The 12,834-nt window shown below is 42.9% G+C and overlaps 1 protein-coding gene across 1 annotated transcript; it reads right to left on the reverse strand.

Moving 5' to 3' along the window:
* Nucleotides 1-1,665: 1,665 nt before the first annotated feature.
* LOC311110798 (kinesin-like protein KIF11) lies at nt 1,666-12,834 on the reverse strand. Its single transcript, XM_084153363.1, has 23 exons — nt 12,708-12,834; nt 12,413-12,520; nt 12,092-12,224; nt 11,891-11,988; nt 11,670-11,748; nt 11,397-11,582; nt 11,114-11,238; nt 10,908-10,998; nt 10,515-10,757; nt 10,313-10,408; nt 10,095-10,183; nt 9,894-9,981; nt 9,587-9,775; nt 9,223-9,430; nt 8,959-9,131; nt 8,713-8,838; nt 8,450-8,608; nt 6,154-6,293; nt 5,721-6,000; nt 5,312-5,534; nt 5,046-5,212; nt 3,148-3,255; nt 1,666-3,033 (listed from the first exon to the last, which is right to left on the reverse strand). The coding sequence occupies exons 2-23, from the start codon at nt 12,487-12,489 to the stop codon at nt 2,920-2,922; spliced, it is 3,192 nt and encodes a 1,063-aa protein (XP_084009489.1). The 5' UTR covers nt 12,490-12,520; nt 12,708-12,834; the 3' UTR covers nt 1,666-2,919.

Here is a 12,834-nt window from a genome sequence, read left to right on the forward strand (position 1 = left end):
GTAATCTTAAGAGATTTCACCCCATGCTTCCTGAAGCACCTCCCACAAGTTGGATTGGCTTGATGGGCACTTCTTATGTACCATACAGTCAAGCTGCTCCCACAACAGCTCAATAGGGTTGAGAGTCAGTGACTGTGCTTGCAACTTCATTATAGACAGAATACCAGCTGACTGCTTCTTCCCTAAATAGTTATTGCATAGTTTGGAGCTGTGCTTTGTGTCATTGTCCTGTTGTAGGAAATTGGCTCCAATCAAGCGCTGTCCACAGGGTATGGCATGGTGTTGCAAAAAAGTGAGCCTTCCTTCTTCAAGATCCCTTTTACCCTGTACAAATCTCCCACTTTACCACCACCAAAGCACCCCCAGACCATCACATTGCCTCCACCATGCTTGACAGATGGGATCAAGCACTCCTCCAGCATCTTTTCATTTGGTCTGCGTCTCACAAATGTTATTCTTTGTGATCCTTACACCTCAAACTCCGATTCATCTGTCCATAACACTTTTTTTTTCCAATCTTCCTCTGTCCAGTGTCTGTGTTCTTTTTCCCATCTTAATCTTTTATTTTTCTTTGCTACTCTGCCTAGAAGATCAGCATCCCGGAGTCGCCTCTTCACTGTTGATGTTGAGACTGGTGTTTTGCGGGTACTATTTAATGAAGCTGCCAGTTGAGGACCTGTGAGGCGTCTGTTTCTCAAACTAGACACTAATGTATTTGTCCTCTTGCTCAGTTGTGCAACGGGGCCTCCCACTCCTCTTTCTATTCTGGTTAGAGCCAGTTTGCGCTGTTTTGTGAAGGGAGTAGTACACAGCATTGTACGAGATTTTCATTTTCTTGGCAATTTCTCGCATGGAATAGCCTTCATTTCTCAGAACAAGAATAGACTGACGCGTTTCAGAAGAAAGTTCTTTGTTTCTGGCCATTTTGAGCCTGTAATCGAACCCACAATTGCTGATGCTCCAGATACTCAACTAGTCTCAAGAAGGCCAGTTTTATTGCTTCTTTAATCAGCACAACAGTTTTCAGCTGTGCGAACATAATAGCAAAAGGGTTTTCTAATGATCAATTAGCCTTTTAAAATGATAAACTTGGATTAGCAAACACAACATGCCATTGGAACACAGGACTGATGGTTGCTGATAATGGGCCTCTGTACGCCTATGTAGATATTCCATTAAATCAGCCGTTTCCAGCTACTATAGCCATTTACAACATTAACAAGGTCTACACTGTATTTCTGATCAATTTAATGTTATTTTAATGGACAAAAACATTGCATTTGACCCCAAACTTTTGAACGGTAGTGCATACACACACACACACAACCTATGGTCAGTACTGAACATGTTTACTGTCAGCTTTTTGTACATTTAATTGAAATCAATCCAATAAACTAAATCTCCTTTTATCCAAATTAATGCATCATTACTAGGACCAGGAGTTCATCCTTGCCATTTAACTGAGCCCTAATCATCATAACTACAGTATAATAATTTGCATTATAGAAAGGCTCATGACCATTTTCAGTATTGCCTTTATTCTTTCAATTATGGGCTTGTGGCGCAGTCCGTTAAATAATCAATTAAGTTGTAAATTTCAGGACGCCGACATCTTTAGAAATACGTTTAATAGTTTGACATACAAAACGTAAACTCGTTCATTTCACTCAATTTTAAGACAGCAAAATAACGCTAAAAAAAGCATGACCAACATAGAAGTAAAAGGACACAGAAAAGACAGGTGGGTCGTTCCACGAAACAAATGACTTTTGCATCCCTTTGATATTTTAAAGTAGAAATTGTTCCCCAAATCTTGAATTTTAAAAGCATGTTAAATTAAAATGAAGTGCCCTTTAATATAGGGCACATGGAATATTTTATATGAATAAAGACTTGCTAAAGTGCCAATACGCAGCATTTTGACATCTCTCTAGAAGTCAGAGGATGCACAGAGGGACATTTTTACCAACATTTCAAGTTTACCATCTTTATAAAGCCCTAATTACTGTTGCTTTGACAGTAATTTCCCAAAGATTTATTTAATGTAATTAGTGATTAATTAAAGATGTATCCCTCATTTTAAGGTCAACCCTGTTACGTGAACCGAACTATCGTTTTTATATGGTGAAGCTAAAAAAAGGTGCACTATGCAGAAATAGCTCCGCATTTCGTGGTTGCTAAAACTCTAATAGTTTGCCTAATTTCAGTTGTGACAAAACAAGCAATGTATAGTGTAGAGAATCATTTTACCATCTAAACCGCTGTGAAATATCTTTCAATAACCAAAAATATTGTATATCCAGTTAAGCTGGTGTACAAAACCCAAAGTAAAAGACTCAAAAACAAAACTTAACAGGTAACATAAATGACAGTACAGATCTACCGCTTCTTTGACTTTCTTTTTTAATGACATATCTATAACACTGCTAAATGGCATATTATTTATTATTATAACACATTTGTGAATTTGGTCAGGTCCATTATTGCAGCTTTAAAAAATATATATATATATATCAAAATAAACATTGACCATCTAAAAGGTCAAATCATGGTGTAAAAGCAGGTGAGTTGGTTCTACTATTTCTGATGTTTTGTGGTGGAAAACTGAGCGGGTGGAGCATAACACATCAACCGTGTAACCCATAGAGGGGCTAGAAATGTTGACTTTTTTTGCATTCATTGTCACTCACTGTTGCACATAAGGTTCCATTCACCCTGTCACAACAGGATTCATGGTAAACTTAAGATGAGATTGGAAAACGTTTTATTAAGTTGAACGTGTTTCGACAGAATGTTAAAATTTTGAAATAAAGTTCCTATCAAGTTACACAAGTCAAAAACGGCACCTAATTGGTGGAACGACCCAGGTAAAAGATTAATACAAAATAGTTAAGAAATGTAAAGGACAGTCAAGTTCTACTAGTTCTGACACCTGAGTGGTAATTTGGACCTGAGCGGCGTTGCCTGAGATTCATTTTCTGTCATCTTGGAACGATTGAGGGCTTTGTTTTCCTTCTTGCCGGCCTTCTTTTTCTGAAAGGAGAGAAAACAAAACATTACAAAATCAAACAATGCCACCTATAGCTGGGCCTGGGAGCGAGAGCTGAAACCGTACTTAACCATACAGAAACACTGGGGTAACCTTACCTTGAAGAACGGCACTCTTCCGTTCTCGTAGCACATGAGGTTTTCGTCGTTGTAAGACGGCTCAGTGACATCGTCGTTGTAGCTGCTCACCTCGTCCTCCAGAGAGTCCTATGGCAATATAGAGGTCTTAGCTAAAATCTACTCTGTACACTCTTTGAACGTCACCCTTTTCATTGTCATTACATGTCATACAGTGAGGGAAAAAAAAAGTATTTGATCCCCTGCTGATTTTGTACGTTTGCCCACTGACAAAGAAATGATCAATCTATAATTTTAAATGGTAGGTTTATTTGAACAGTGAGAGACAAAATAACAAAAAATCCAGAAAAACGCATTTCAAAAATGTTAAATTGATTTGCATTTTAATGAGGGAAATAAGTATTTGACACCCTCTCAGAAAGATTTCTGGCTCCCAGGTGTCTTTTATACAGGTAACGAGCTGAGATTAGGAGCACACTCTTAAAGGGAGCGCTCCTAATCTCAGCTTGTTACCTGTATAAAAGACACCTGTCCACAGAAGCAATCAATCAGATTCCAAACTCTCCGCCATGGCCAAGACCAAAGAGCTCTCCAAGGATGTCAGGGACAAGATTGTAGACCTACACAAGGCTGGAATGGGCTACAAGACCATCACCAAGCAGCTTGGTGAGAAGGTGACAACAGTTGGTGAAATTATTCGCAAATGGAAGAAACACAAAAGAACTGTCAATCTCCCTCGGCCTGGGGCTCCATCCAAGATCTCACCTCGTGGAGTTGCAATGATCATAAGAACTGAGGAATCAGCCCAGAACTACACGGGAGGATCTTGTCAATGATCTCAAGGTAGCTGGGTCCATAGTCACCAAGAAAACAATTGGTAACAGTACACCGTGAAGGACTGAAATCCTGCAGCGCCCGCAAGGTCCCCCTGCTCAAGAAAGCACATACAGGGCCATCTGAAGTTTGCCAATGAACATCTGAATGATTCAGAGGAGAACTGCGTGAAAGTTTTGTGGTCAGATGAGACCAAAATCGAGCTCTTTGGCATCAACTCAACTCGCCGTGTTTGGAGGAGGAGGAATGCTGCCTATGACCCCAAGAACACCATCAAACATGGAGGTGGAAACATTATGCTTTGGGGGTGTTCTGCTGCTAAGGGGACAGGACAACTTCATAGCATCAAAAGGACGATGGACGGGGCCATATACCGTCAAATCTTGGGTGAGAACCTCCTTCCCTCAGCCAGGGAATTGAAAATGGGTCGTGGATGGGTATTCCAGCAAGACAATGACCCAAAACACATGGCCAAGGCAACAAAGGAGTGGCTCAAGAAGAAGCACATTAAGGTCCTGGAGTGGCCTAGCCAGTCTCCAGACCTTAATCCCATAGAAAATCTGTGGAGGGAGCTGAAGGTTCGTGTTCCCAAACGTCAACCTCGAAACCTTAATGACTTGGAGAAGATCTGCAAAGAGGAGTGGAACAAAATCCCTCCTGAGGTGTGCAAACCTGGTGGCCAACTACAAGAAACAACAAGGGTTTTGCCACCAAGTACTAAATCATGTTTTGCAGAGGGGTCAAATACTTATTTCCCTCATTAAAATGCAAATCAATTTATAACATTTGACATGCGTTTTCCTGGATTCTTTTGTTGTTATTCTGTCTCTCACGGTTCAAATAAACCTACCATTAAAATTATAGACTGATCATGTCTTTGTCAGTGGGCAAACGTACAAAATCAGCAGGGGATCAAATACTTTTTCCCCCCCTCACTGTACATGCTGAACAGTCAAGATCAGTCAGTTCATAGAGTCATTGTGTACAGTTCACTTAATGTAATTATGTCAATGTAAGCTGCCATACTGCCCCAAACCCACATGACCCAAACAGGAAATACTGGGCTCTAATTTCCTGAAGTGTACCTGATCAACCTGCTTCTCCTCCTCCTCCTCCTCCACTGTGTCACACTGCAACAGGGCTGTCTGCAGCACCTCCTGCTGGTGGCGGAGGCTCTCCAGCAGTTCTGCTCGGTTCTTCGACTTGGCTAGGAGACGTGGGTACACAAACTCCCTCCTTTGAGGAGTTGCACCTGCCAGAACAAATGAAGGAAACATGACAGGTCAGTAACTGGGACAAAGATATGTACAAAATAAAAGCCAGTTTAACATTATATCCGTGTCAAGCTCACCAGTTGGGACATCCTGTATGAGCTCCTCACTGAGGAAGCTGTGGACGCGGGCCAGGCCATCCTCCAGGTGGGCCTTGAGTTCTGTCTGGTGGTATTCCAGGGTGTTCTGGTCCAGTGACAACTGCTCCTTCATGGACCCCAGACCCTCCTCCACTGTCCCCTGCTGCTGCTTCAGCTGCCCACTCATCTCCTGGACCCTCCCCTCACAGCTCTGCGCCACACTCTGATTCACACCACAGAGAAACACCGGTCAGGATTTCAGTTATGAGGATTACCGACATGTAAGAAGCTGCTCAGGGATTTCAAAGCTAACCAAGACCTAAGACCTTTTAGTACTCCATTTCATATAACACCACCAAGTACCCATTTGAGGTAAAACGGCACAACAATATCCACGTGTATAGTTTACCGTTAGCAGGGTCTGAGTGGAGGCGGTTTGGTCTCTGATCAGGGTGAGCTGAGCATGGGCCTGGGAGTCAGTGCCGTCCTTGGTGGAGGCACACCACTGCAGACTCTTCTCACTCAGCTGGGTCAGAGAGCTGTGCAGGTGGCTGCTGTAGGCGGAGCACTCCTCCACCGTGCGCTGAGCCTCCTGGGCAGTCTGCTGGACCTCAGAGATCAGGCTGGCGGTAGTAGACTCTAGACGCTCCTTTTGGGTGGCGGTCTGGTTCTCAGATTCCCTGCATCTCCTGGAGAAGGGCAGCAAAGTTAGAGGCTCTGCCCTGGAAAACATCTCAGGTGAAAAATAATAACATGCAGATTCAAATGGACAAAGCCAATGCTATGGACAGATAAATCATTAGATGTCAATGGCCCAGTTAAGACAGCCCAGTTTCACTTACGTTTGAAGGGTCTGCTGAAGGGACTGAACAGGGACCTGCAGGGCATCGGAGGCACTCATCAGGCCGGCATAGTTATTCTGGGTCTCCATGGCCAGGAGGCTGAGCTGGTTCTGCAGACACTGGATAACCTGGGTCATGCCCTGTATGACCAGAAACAGAGGGGATGTCACAATGTCAGATAACAAGTGTGCTTTTCTGACCATACAGCCTTGACAGTGAGAATGACAGGAGTTCTTCATCAACATCCAGATGACTAGCAGGGACTGGACCAATGGCTTCAAAGCAGAGTAGACACCACTGCAAGAGCAACACTATTGTACATCTCAAGATGTAGTATTACTTTGACATATCTTGTTTTTTCAGATCATTGCAGAGGGTGATAAGAGAAAACACATTAGACCAGGGGTGTCAAACTAATTTTGCCCCGGGGGCCGCATTCGGTCTTCAATGAGGCATTGAAAATGTGTTAAATTTCCTCGCAGGCAAAACTTGCAAAAGATTGTCCTCTAGCAATAGTTTTTGGAATTTCATGCTCCCCGACTGTCTAGGTTTCATTTGTGGTGGTTATTAGCGAACTGGACAGTGAAAAAACTGAACGTACAGTTGAAGTTGGAATTTTACATACACAGGTTGGAGTCATTAAAACTCATTTTTCAACCACTCCACAAATTTCTTAACTATAGGTTTTGGTAAGTTGGTTAGGACATCTACTTTGTGCATGACACAAGTACTTTTTCCAACAATTATTTACAGACAGAGTGAAATCTATCACAATTCCAGTGGATAAGAAGTTTACATGCACTAAGTTGACTGTGCCTTTAAACAGCTTGGAAAATTCCAGAAAATGTCATGGCTTTAGAAGCTTCTGATAGGCTAATTGACAATTTGAGTCAATTGGAGGTGTACCTGTGGATGTATTTCAAGGCCTACCTTCAAACTCAGTGCCTCTTTCCTTGACATCATGGGAAAATCAAAAGAAATCAGCCAAGACCTCAGAAGAAAAGTTGTAGACCTCCACAAGTCTGGTTCACCCTTGGGAGTAATTTCCAAACGCCTGAAGGTACCACGTTCATCTGTACAAACAATAGTACGCAAGTATAAACACCATGGGACCACGCAGCCGTCATACCGCTCAGGAAGGAGACGTGTTCTGTCTCCTAGAGATGAACGTACTTTGGTGTGAAAAGTGCAAATCAATCCCAGAACAGCAGCAAAGGACCTTGTGAAGATGCTGGAGGAAACAGGTACAAAAGTATCTATGTCCACAGTAAAACGAGTCCTATATCGACATAACCTGAAAGGCCGCTCATCAAGGAAGAAGCCACTGCTCCAAAACCGCCATAAAAAAACCAGACTACGGTTTGCAACTGCACATGGGGACAAATATCTTACTTTTTGGAGAAATGTCCTCTGGTCTGATGAAACAAAAATAGAACTGTTTGGCCATAACGACCATCGTTATGTTTGGAGGAAAAAGGGGAAGCCTTGCAAGCCGAAGAACACCATCCCAACCGTGAAGAACGGGGGTGGCAGCATCATGCTGTGGGGGTGCTTTGCTGCAGGAGGGACTGGTGCACTTCACAAAATAGATGGCATCATGAGGAAGGACAATTATGTGGAGATATTGAAGCAACATCTCAAGACATCAGTCAGGAAGTTAAAGCTTGGTCGCAAATGGGTCTTCCAAATGGACAATGGCCCCAAGCATACTTCCAAAGTTGTGGCAAAATGGCTTAAGGACAACAAAGTCACGGTATTGGAGTGGCCATCAAAGCCCTGACCTCAATCCTACAGAACATTTGTGGACAGAACTGAAAAAGTGTGTGCGAGCAAGTAGGCCTGAAAACCTGACTCAGTTACACCAACTCTGTCAGGAGGAATGGGCCAAAATTCACCCAATTTATTGTGGGAAGCTACCCGAAACGTTTGACCCAAGTTAAACAATTTAAAAGGCAATGCTACCAAATACTAATTGAGTGTATGTAAACTTCTGACCCACTGGGAATGTGATAAAAAATTAAAGCTGAAATAAATCACTCTCCTATTATTCTGACATTTCACATTCTTAAAATACTAACTGACCTAAGAAGGAATTTTTACTAGGATTAAATGTCAGGAATTGTGAAAAACTGAGTTTAAATGTATGTAAACTTCCAACTTCAACTGTAGGCCCATTATTTCGACACAGTTTCGATTTGGTTTTAGTCATTTTAAAGTATATAGAGTTATTTTCCCTCGGCATGCAGGCCGTATGTTTGACACCCCTGCTTTAAACTAGACTACTCCAAGTCCTTACCGTATGGTGCTCCTTGTCTGCTCTGCTGATCTGTTCCTTCAGGTTGTCGTGCTCAGTCTTTAGGGAGCCAAGACCTTCTGTTGCAGTCTCCCTCAGTGCAGCCAGGTCCTGGGCATGGCCACTAAAGAACGACGTCATCTCCACCTTCATGGACTCCATCTTGGGAAAAGGAATGCATTCATGAAGTTGTCCATTGTCCAACATGCATACTCAAAAGTATTTTGAGAACAGTATTATGCATCATTTCAGCCAGCTTCCTTTACCTTAGCTGCCACGGCATGGTGGGTCTCCAGTGTCTTCCTCAGGCTGTCATTCATGTTCATGATAGCACTGAGACCAGGCAACACCTGGGCTACCAGGACCACCTCAAGCTCCAGCTTATGCTGCTCCTGTTAACCCAGGATTGTATTTATCATGAAACCTCTCATCTCTATTCATACAGATTTGTGCACAAAAAAAAAGCCGGGAGAGATGGAAGACAATAGAGATGGCTTCATTTCTGTCCTTACCAAAACCTGGTGCAGACTGTTTTTAGCCTCCACACACAGCGTCTCCTGCTCCATCATCTTAGCCTGACACTTGGTCATGCCATCAGCTACCAGGTCTTTGATGCTGCAGAAGGACGTGGCTACAGTAGCCATGGCTCCTTTGAAAGCTGTGTCGTTGACTGTGAGAAGACCCTCTGAGCGGGGAGTAAAAGACATTCAATTAGATATCAAATTCTATTATGCGCTCATATCACTCAAACTACCGGTCCATTTCAAGCTGCTCACCAACTGAGGTTTTGTATGAGTCCAGCATGCTCTGGTGCTTGCTGCGCTGGTCTTCCACAGAGTTCTGCATCTGGCTGAACATAGCATCCATGCGGTCGGCGAAACTCATCTGGATCTCAGAGTTGTGCTCCTCAACCTTTTTCTTCCTCTCCAGTTTGGCATGCAGGCCAGACACGTCTTTGGTGCTCTCATCAACAGTTGTCAGCAACTGGGAAAACGTTAAATCATAACTAAATCAAGTCATTATACAGTACATTCTCAAAAACATCATTTTAGTAGACGCCCTTATCCAGAGCGACTTACAGTAGTGAGTGCAGACATTTTCATACTTTTTCCTAATTGGTTGTAATGATGTCACCCTAACCTTGTCTGCAGTGGTGTACAGTTTCTCCTCAGTGGAGGCCAGCTCAGACACTATAAACTCCTCCTCAGTGAGCTTCTGCTTGGTCTCTTGCAGGTCCTTGTGAGTCTCATGCAGCTTCTGGTTCTTCTCCTCTAGGTCATTTGTGCACTGGTCCAGCTTCTCCTTGCTATCCTCAAACAGCTCTGTAACCTGGGAAGGAGGGACAGTTACACATGTTTTTTGATGAGTCAAGTGGAGCTGGTAACCATGGTGCTGCTCATCCAAAAACAGGAAGTAAAATATGAGAGTACTTTTGAAATATGCTTACCCTCTTCACTTCCTCCTCCACTGCTGCAATCTTGTCAGTATATTCTGTTATATGCTCCTCTTGGGAAGATATCGCAGCTGCCATGCTCCTGGGGGGGATAAATTAAAATCTCCTATACTTTCACCTTTTGAAGTGATTCAGACTTTAGAAATAACATTTGACTCTTACACAATATTTTTGTGTTGTACAATGGGCACTTACTCATAGTTCTCAGACGACAGATACACTCCATTCTTGTCACGGGTGGCAGCCAAATCCCGTTTCAGACGCTCAATTTCCTCTGTGTATTCCTGATGATTAAATTCAATATTTTTCAGTCCAGACCTTTTACCACAAAATACACATGCATAAAGTAAAAAGAGCATGCATACTCCAAAATTGAGAGGTTTTGTTCAGTGCTTATATATATATACACATACCTTGATAAGAGTTCTCTTGGTCAACTTCTGGTTCACCTCAGGCTTGTTCATGATGTTCTTGGCCCGGTTGGCATAATCCAGTGTGCTCAGAGTTTCCTGGCGATTTCATGAAACAAAAAGTTAACAGAGTATTGAGTTATTGATACAATTAAGTATTAAACTAGACATTGGTGCCAAGAGACAATAACAAAGCCAGACACACCTCCAAATTGATGGAGGCTGGAGAAACTGTGGCAATGATGGAGGTCTTGGTGCGGCCTCCCAGTGAGTCCTGTAGGATGCGGGTGAGTTTGGACTCCCTGTAGGGGACGTGTGGCCTCTTCTCCACCAGTGCAGTGATAACCCTGCCCAGCGTCAGCAGAGACTGGTTGATGTTGCCAGCCTCGCGCGCCCGCTTGTCCACAGCCCCCGAGCGGCCGATGTTCTCACTGCCAGCAAGGTCCACCTACAAGGTACGGGTCACATTAGCTAGAATTCCTGATGGTCATCACAAGCAGGTGCACATACAGCAGGTCAAATTTGTTATCCGTCTTTGTATGTCACTGGTAGAGGATGTGTGACGATGGTATTTGTAGGCAATACCAGTTAACCATACCAAGTTCAGTTTTCCAATCTTGACCAGTTCCTCTCCATCAACGGTGATCTCCTTCATATGAATCGTGACGGAGAACACTGAGTGAGAGCGGCTGAAAAAAAAGAGGGGGGGGGGGCAGATCAATAAACCAATAATCAACAATTCAAACACGAACACCCTGTGCTTTAGTATGAGACAAGTGCAGATGGTCAGACATGCAGGTTTACCTGGAGTATGCATTCATGAGAGTGGAGGCAGTCTTTCTCTTGGCAGATCCACGCTCCAGAATCTGGTAAACCTCATTTTTGTTGTGTACTGTGATTTCCTCCAGGCCCTTGATGATAACACCCCTCTGGTGGACAGAAATGATATTTAACCCTCAAAAGCAGGTTTTAATATGACCATTAGATTTTAAGAACATCACCCTGGAGGAACAGCAGTGACTTGTTGACAGACACTTGTGTGATTCAACCCATTAGGAACATACATAAATGTGAGACTGGTTAGTACCTTGTTACGTGGATCATCAAACAACTGAAGTCGTTCAGTGACGTCGGGAAAAGGGCTCAGCAGGTCAAACAGCTCTTCATTGTAGATCTCCAGCAAGGAAACCTTGACAGAAAACTCTGTCCCATTGTCAGACAGCTTCTCAAATATCTGATGAAGTGTCCGGGGAATGATACCAGCAAGAGGATCCTGAAAGAGTCCATTCAAATCACAAATATTGAAAACTATAATAAAAACATAAGTTAATTGACAGATATGACACAAGTTATGTTATACCTCTTCCCATGTAAATTCTTCATTTGGAGATCTTTCTCCTTCCATTGTAAAAGTCTTTCCTGTTCCCGTTTGGCCATAGCTACATGACAAAGAGAAAGAAACCGTTTAGGGAAAAATCATGTATAAAACAGACAACCGCCTTCAGTAGCCGATGTCAGCTTCAAATGGCTAAATGTAACCTTGTGGTTATGCCACTTAATCCCTACTTAGCTAGTACTTACGCAAAAACTGTACAATTGTATCCGCCTATCACTTCATCCAAAATAGGGCAGACAACACTTTTGTACACGTCGATTTGTTTGGCAGCTGGACCAAACACCTGAGGGATTGATAACATGTAAATTGCACATTAGGAACAGATGACCTTGCAACCCAAGTATAGGTGTTAGCTCATTTTAGACCAAGAACGTTACATTAGTTACCATATCAAAGGTGTACGTTTTCCTAGCTGCCTTATCGCCAATCCCTCCCGTTCGCACATTGATCTCTTTTCGATTTTCAACTGTATCAATGACTCCATGGGAGGCAGACTTGCGTTCCGCGTTGTTGAAGGGTCTGAAGAGGCATGGGCAGAGAAGTTAGGTAGACAACATTAGGCTAGTTAGCTATTGTTACTGTGACACCATCGGCACTGATGTTCTTGTCCATTTAGTTAGTAAGTTAATTAGCTAACGTCAGTTATGATCAAGTTGATTTTAGTCCCAAACTCCCAACTGGTTTCATACAAATCACGTTTAGCTTACCTGCATCTCACAACGACTTGAATATTTCTCCCCTTCTCATCCTTTTTTGCGACATTGAACGAGTTGTGCGTAGACATGTTTGCAGAACACTCCAAATACTGCAAACAACTGTAACACACAAATAGTTTCCCCAATTTAAAAACATAACGTTACCCTTACTCTGACTAGTCAGCTAACATTAGCTAGCTAGCTAGCGTTAACCAAGTTAACTGGCTAACTAGAAAGTTAGCTACCGTTAGCTAATATTGTGATATACAACAACAAAAACTCGAGCAACCAAAAAAAATGTCCTTACCAAGTGATTAAGTCTATCCGCTATTGTTTCTCTTGAACAATTATCTTGTAGATAGCTAAACAAAGGTAGCTACTTTAGAACAAATATGACTGCCGTCACCGCTGGCGCTCTACCGTTTTTCAAACAC

This window comes from Coregonus lavaretus, assembly GCF_964263955.1.
Source record: "Coregonus lavaretus genome assembly, chromosome: 36".
NCBI classification, from domain to species: Eukaryota; Metazoa; Chordata; class Actinopteri; order Salmoniformes; family Salmonidae; genus Coregonus; species Coregonus lavaretus.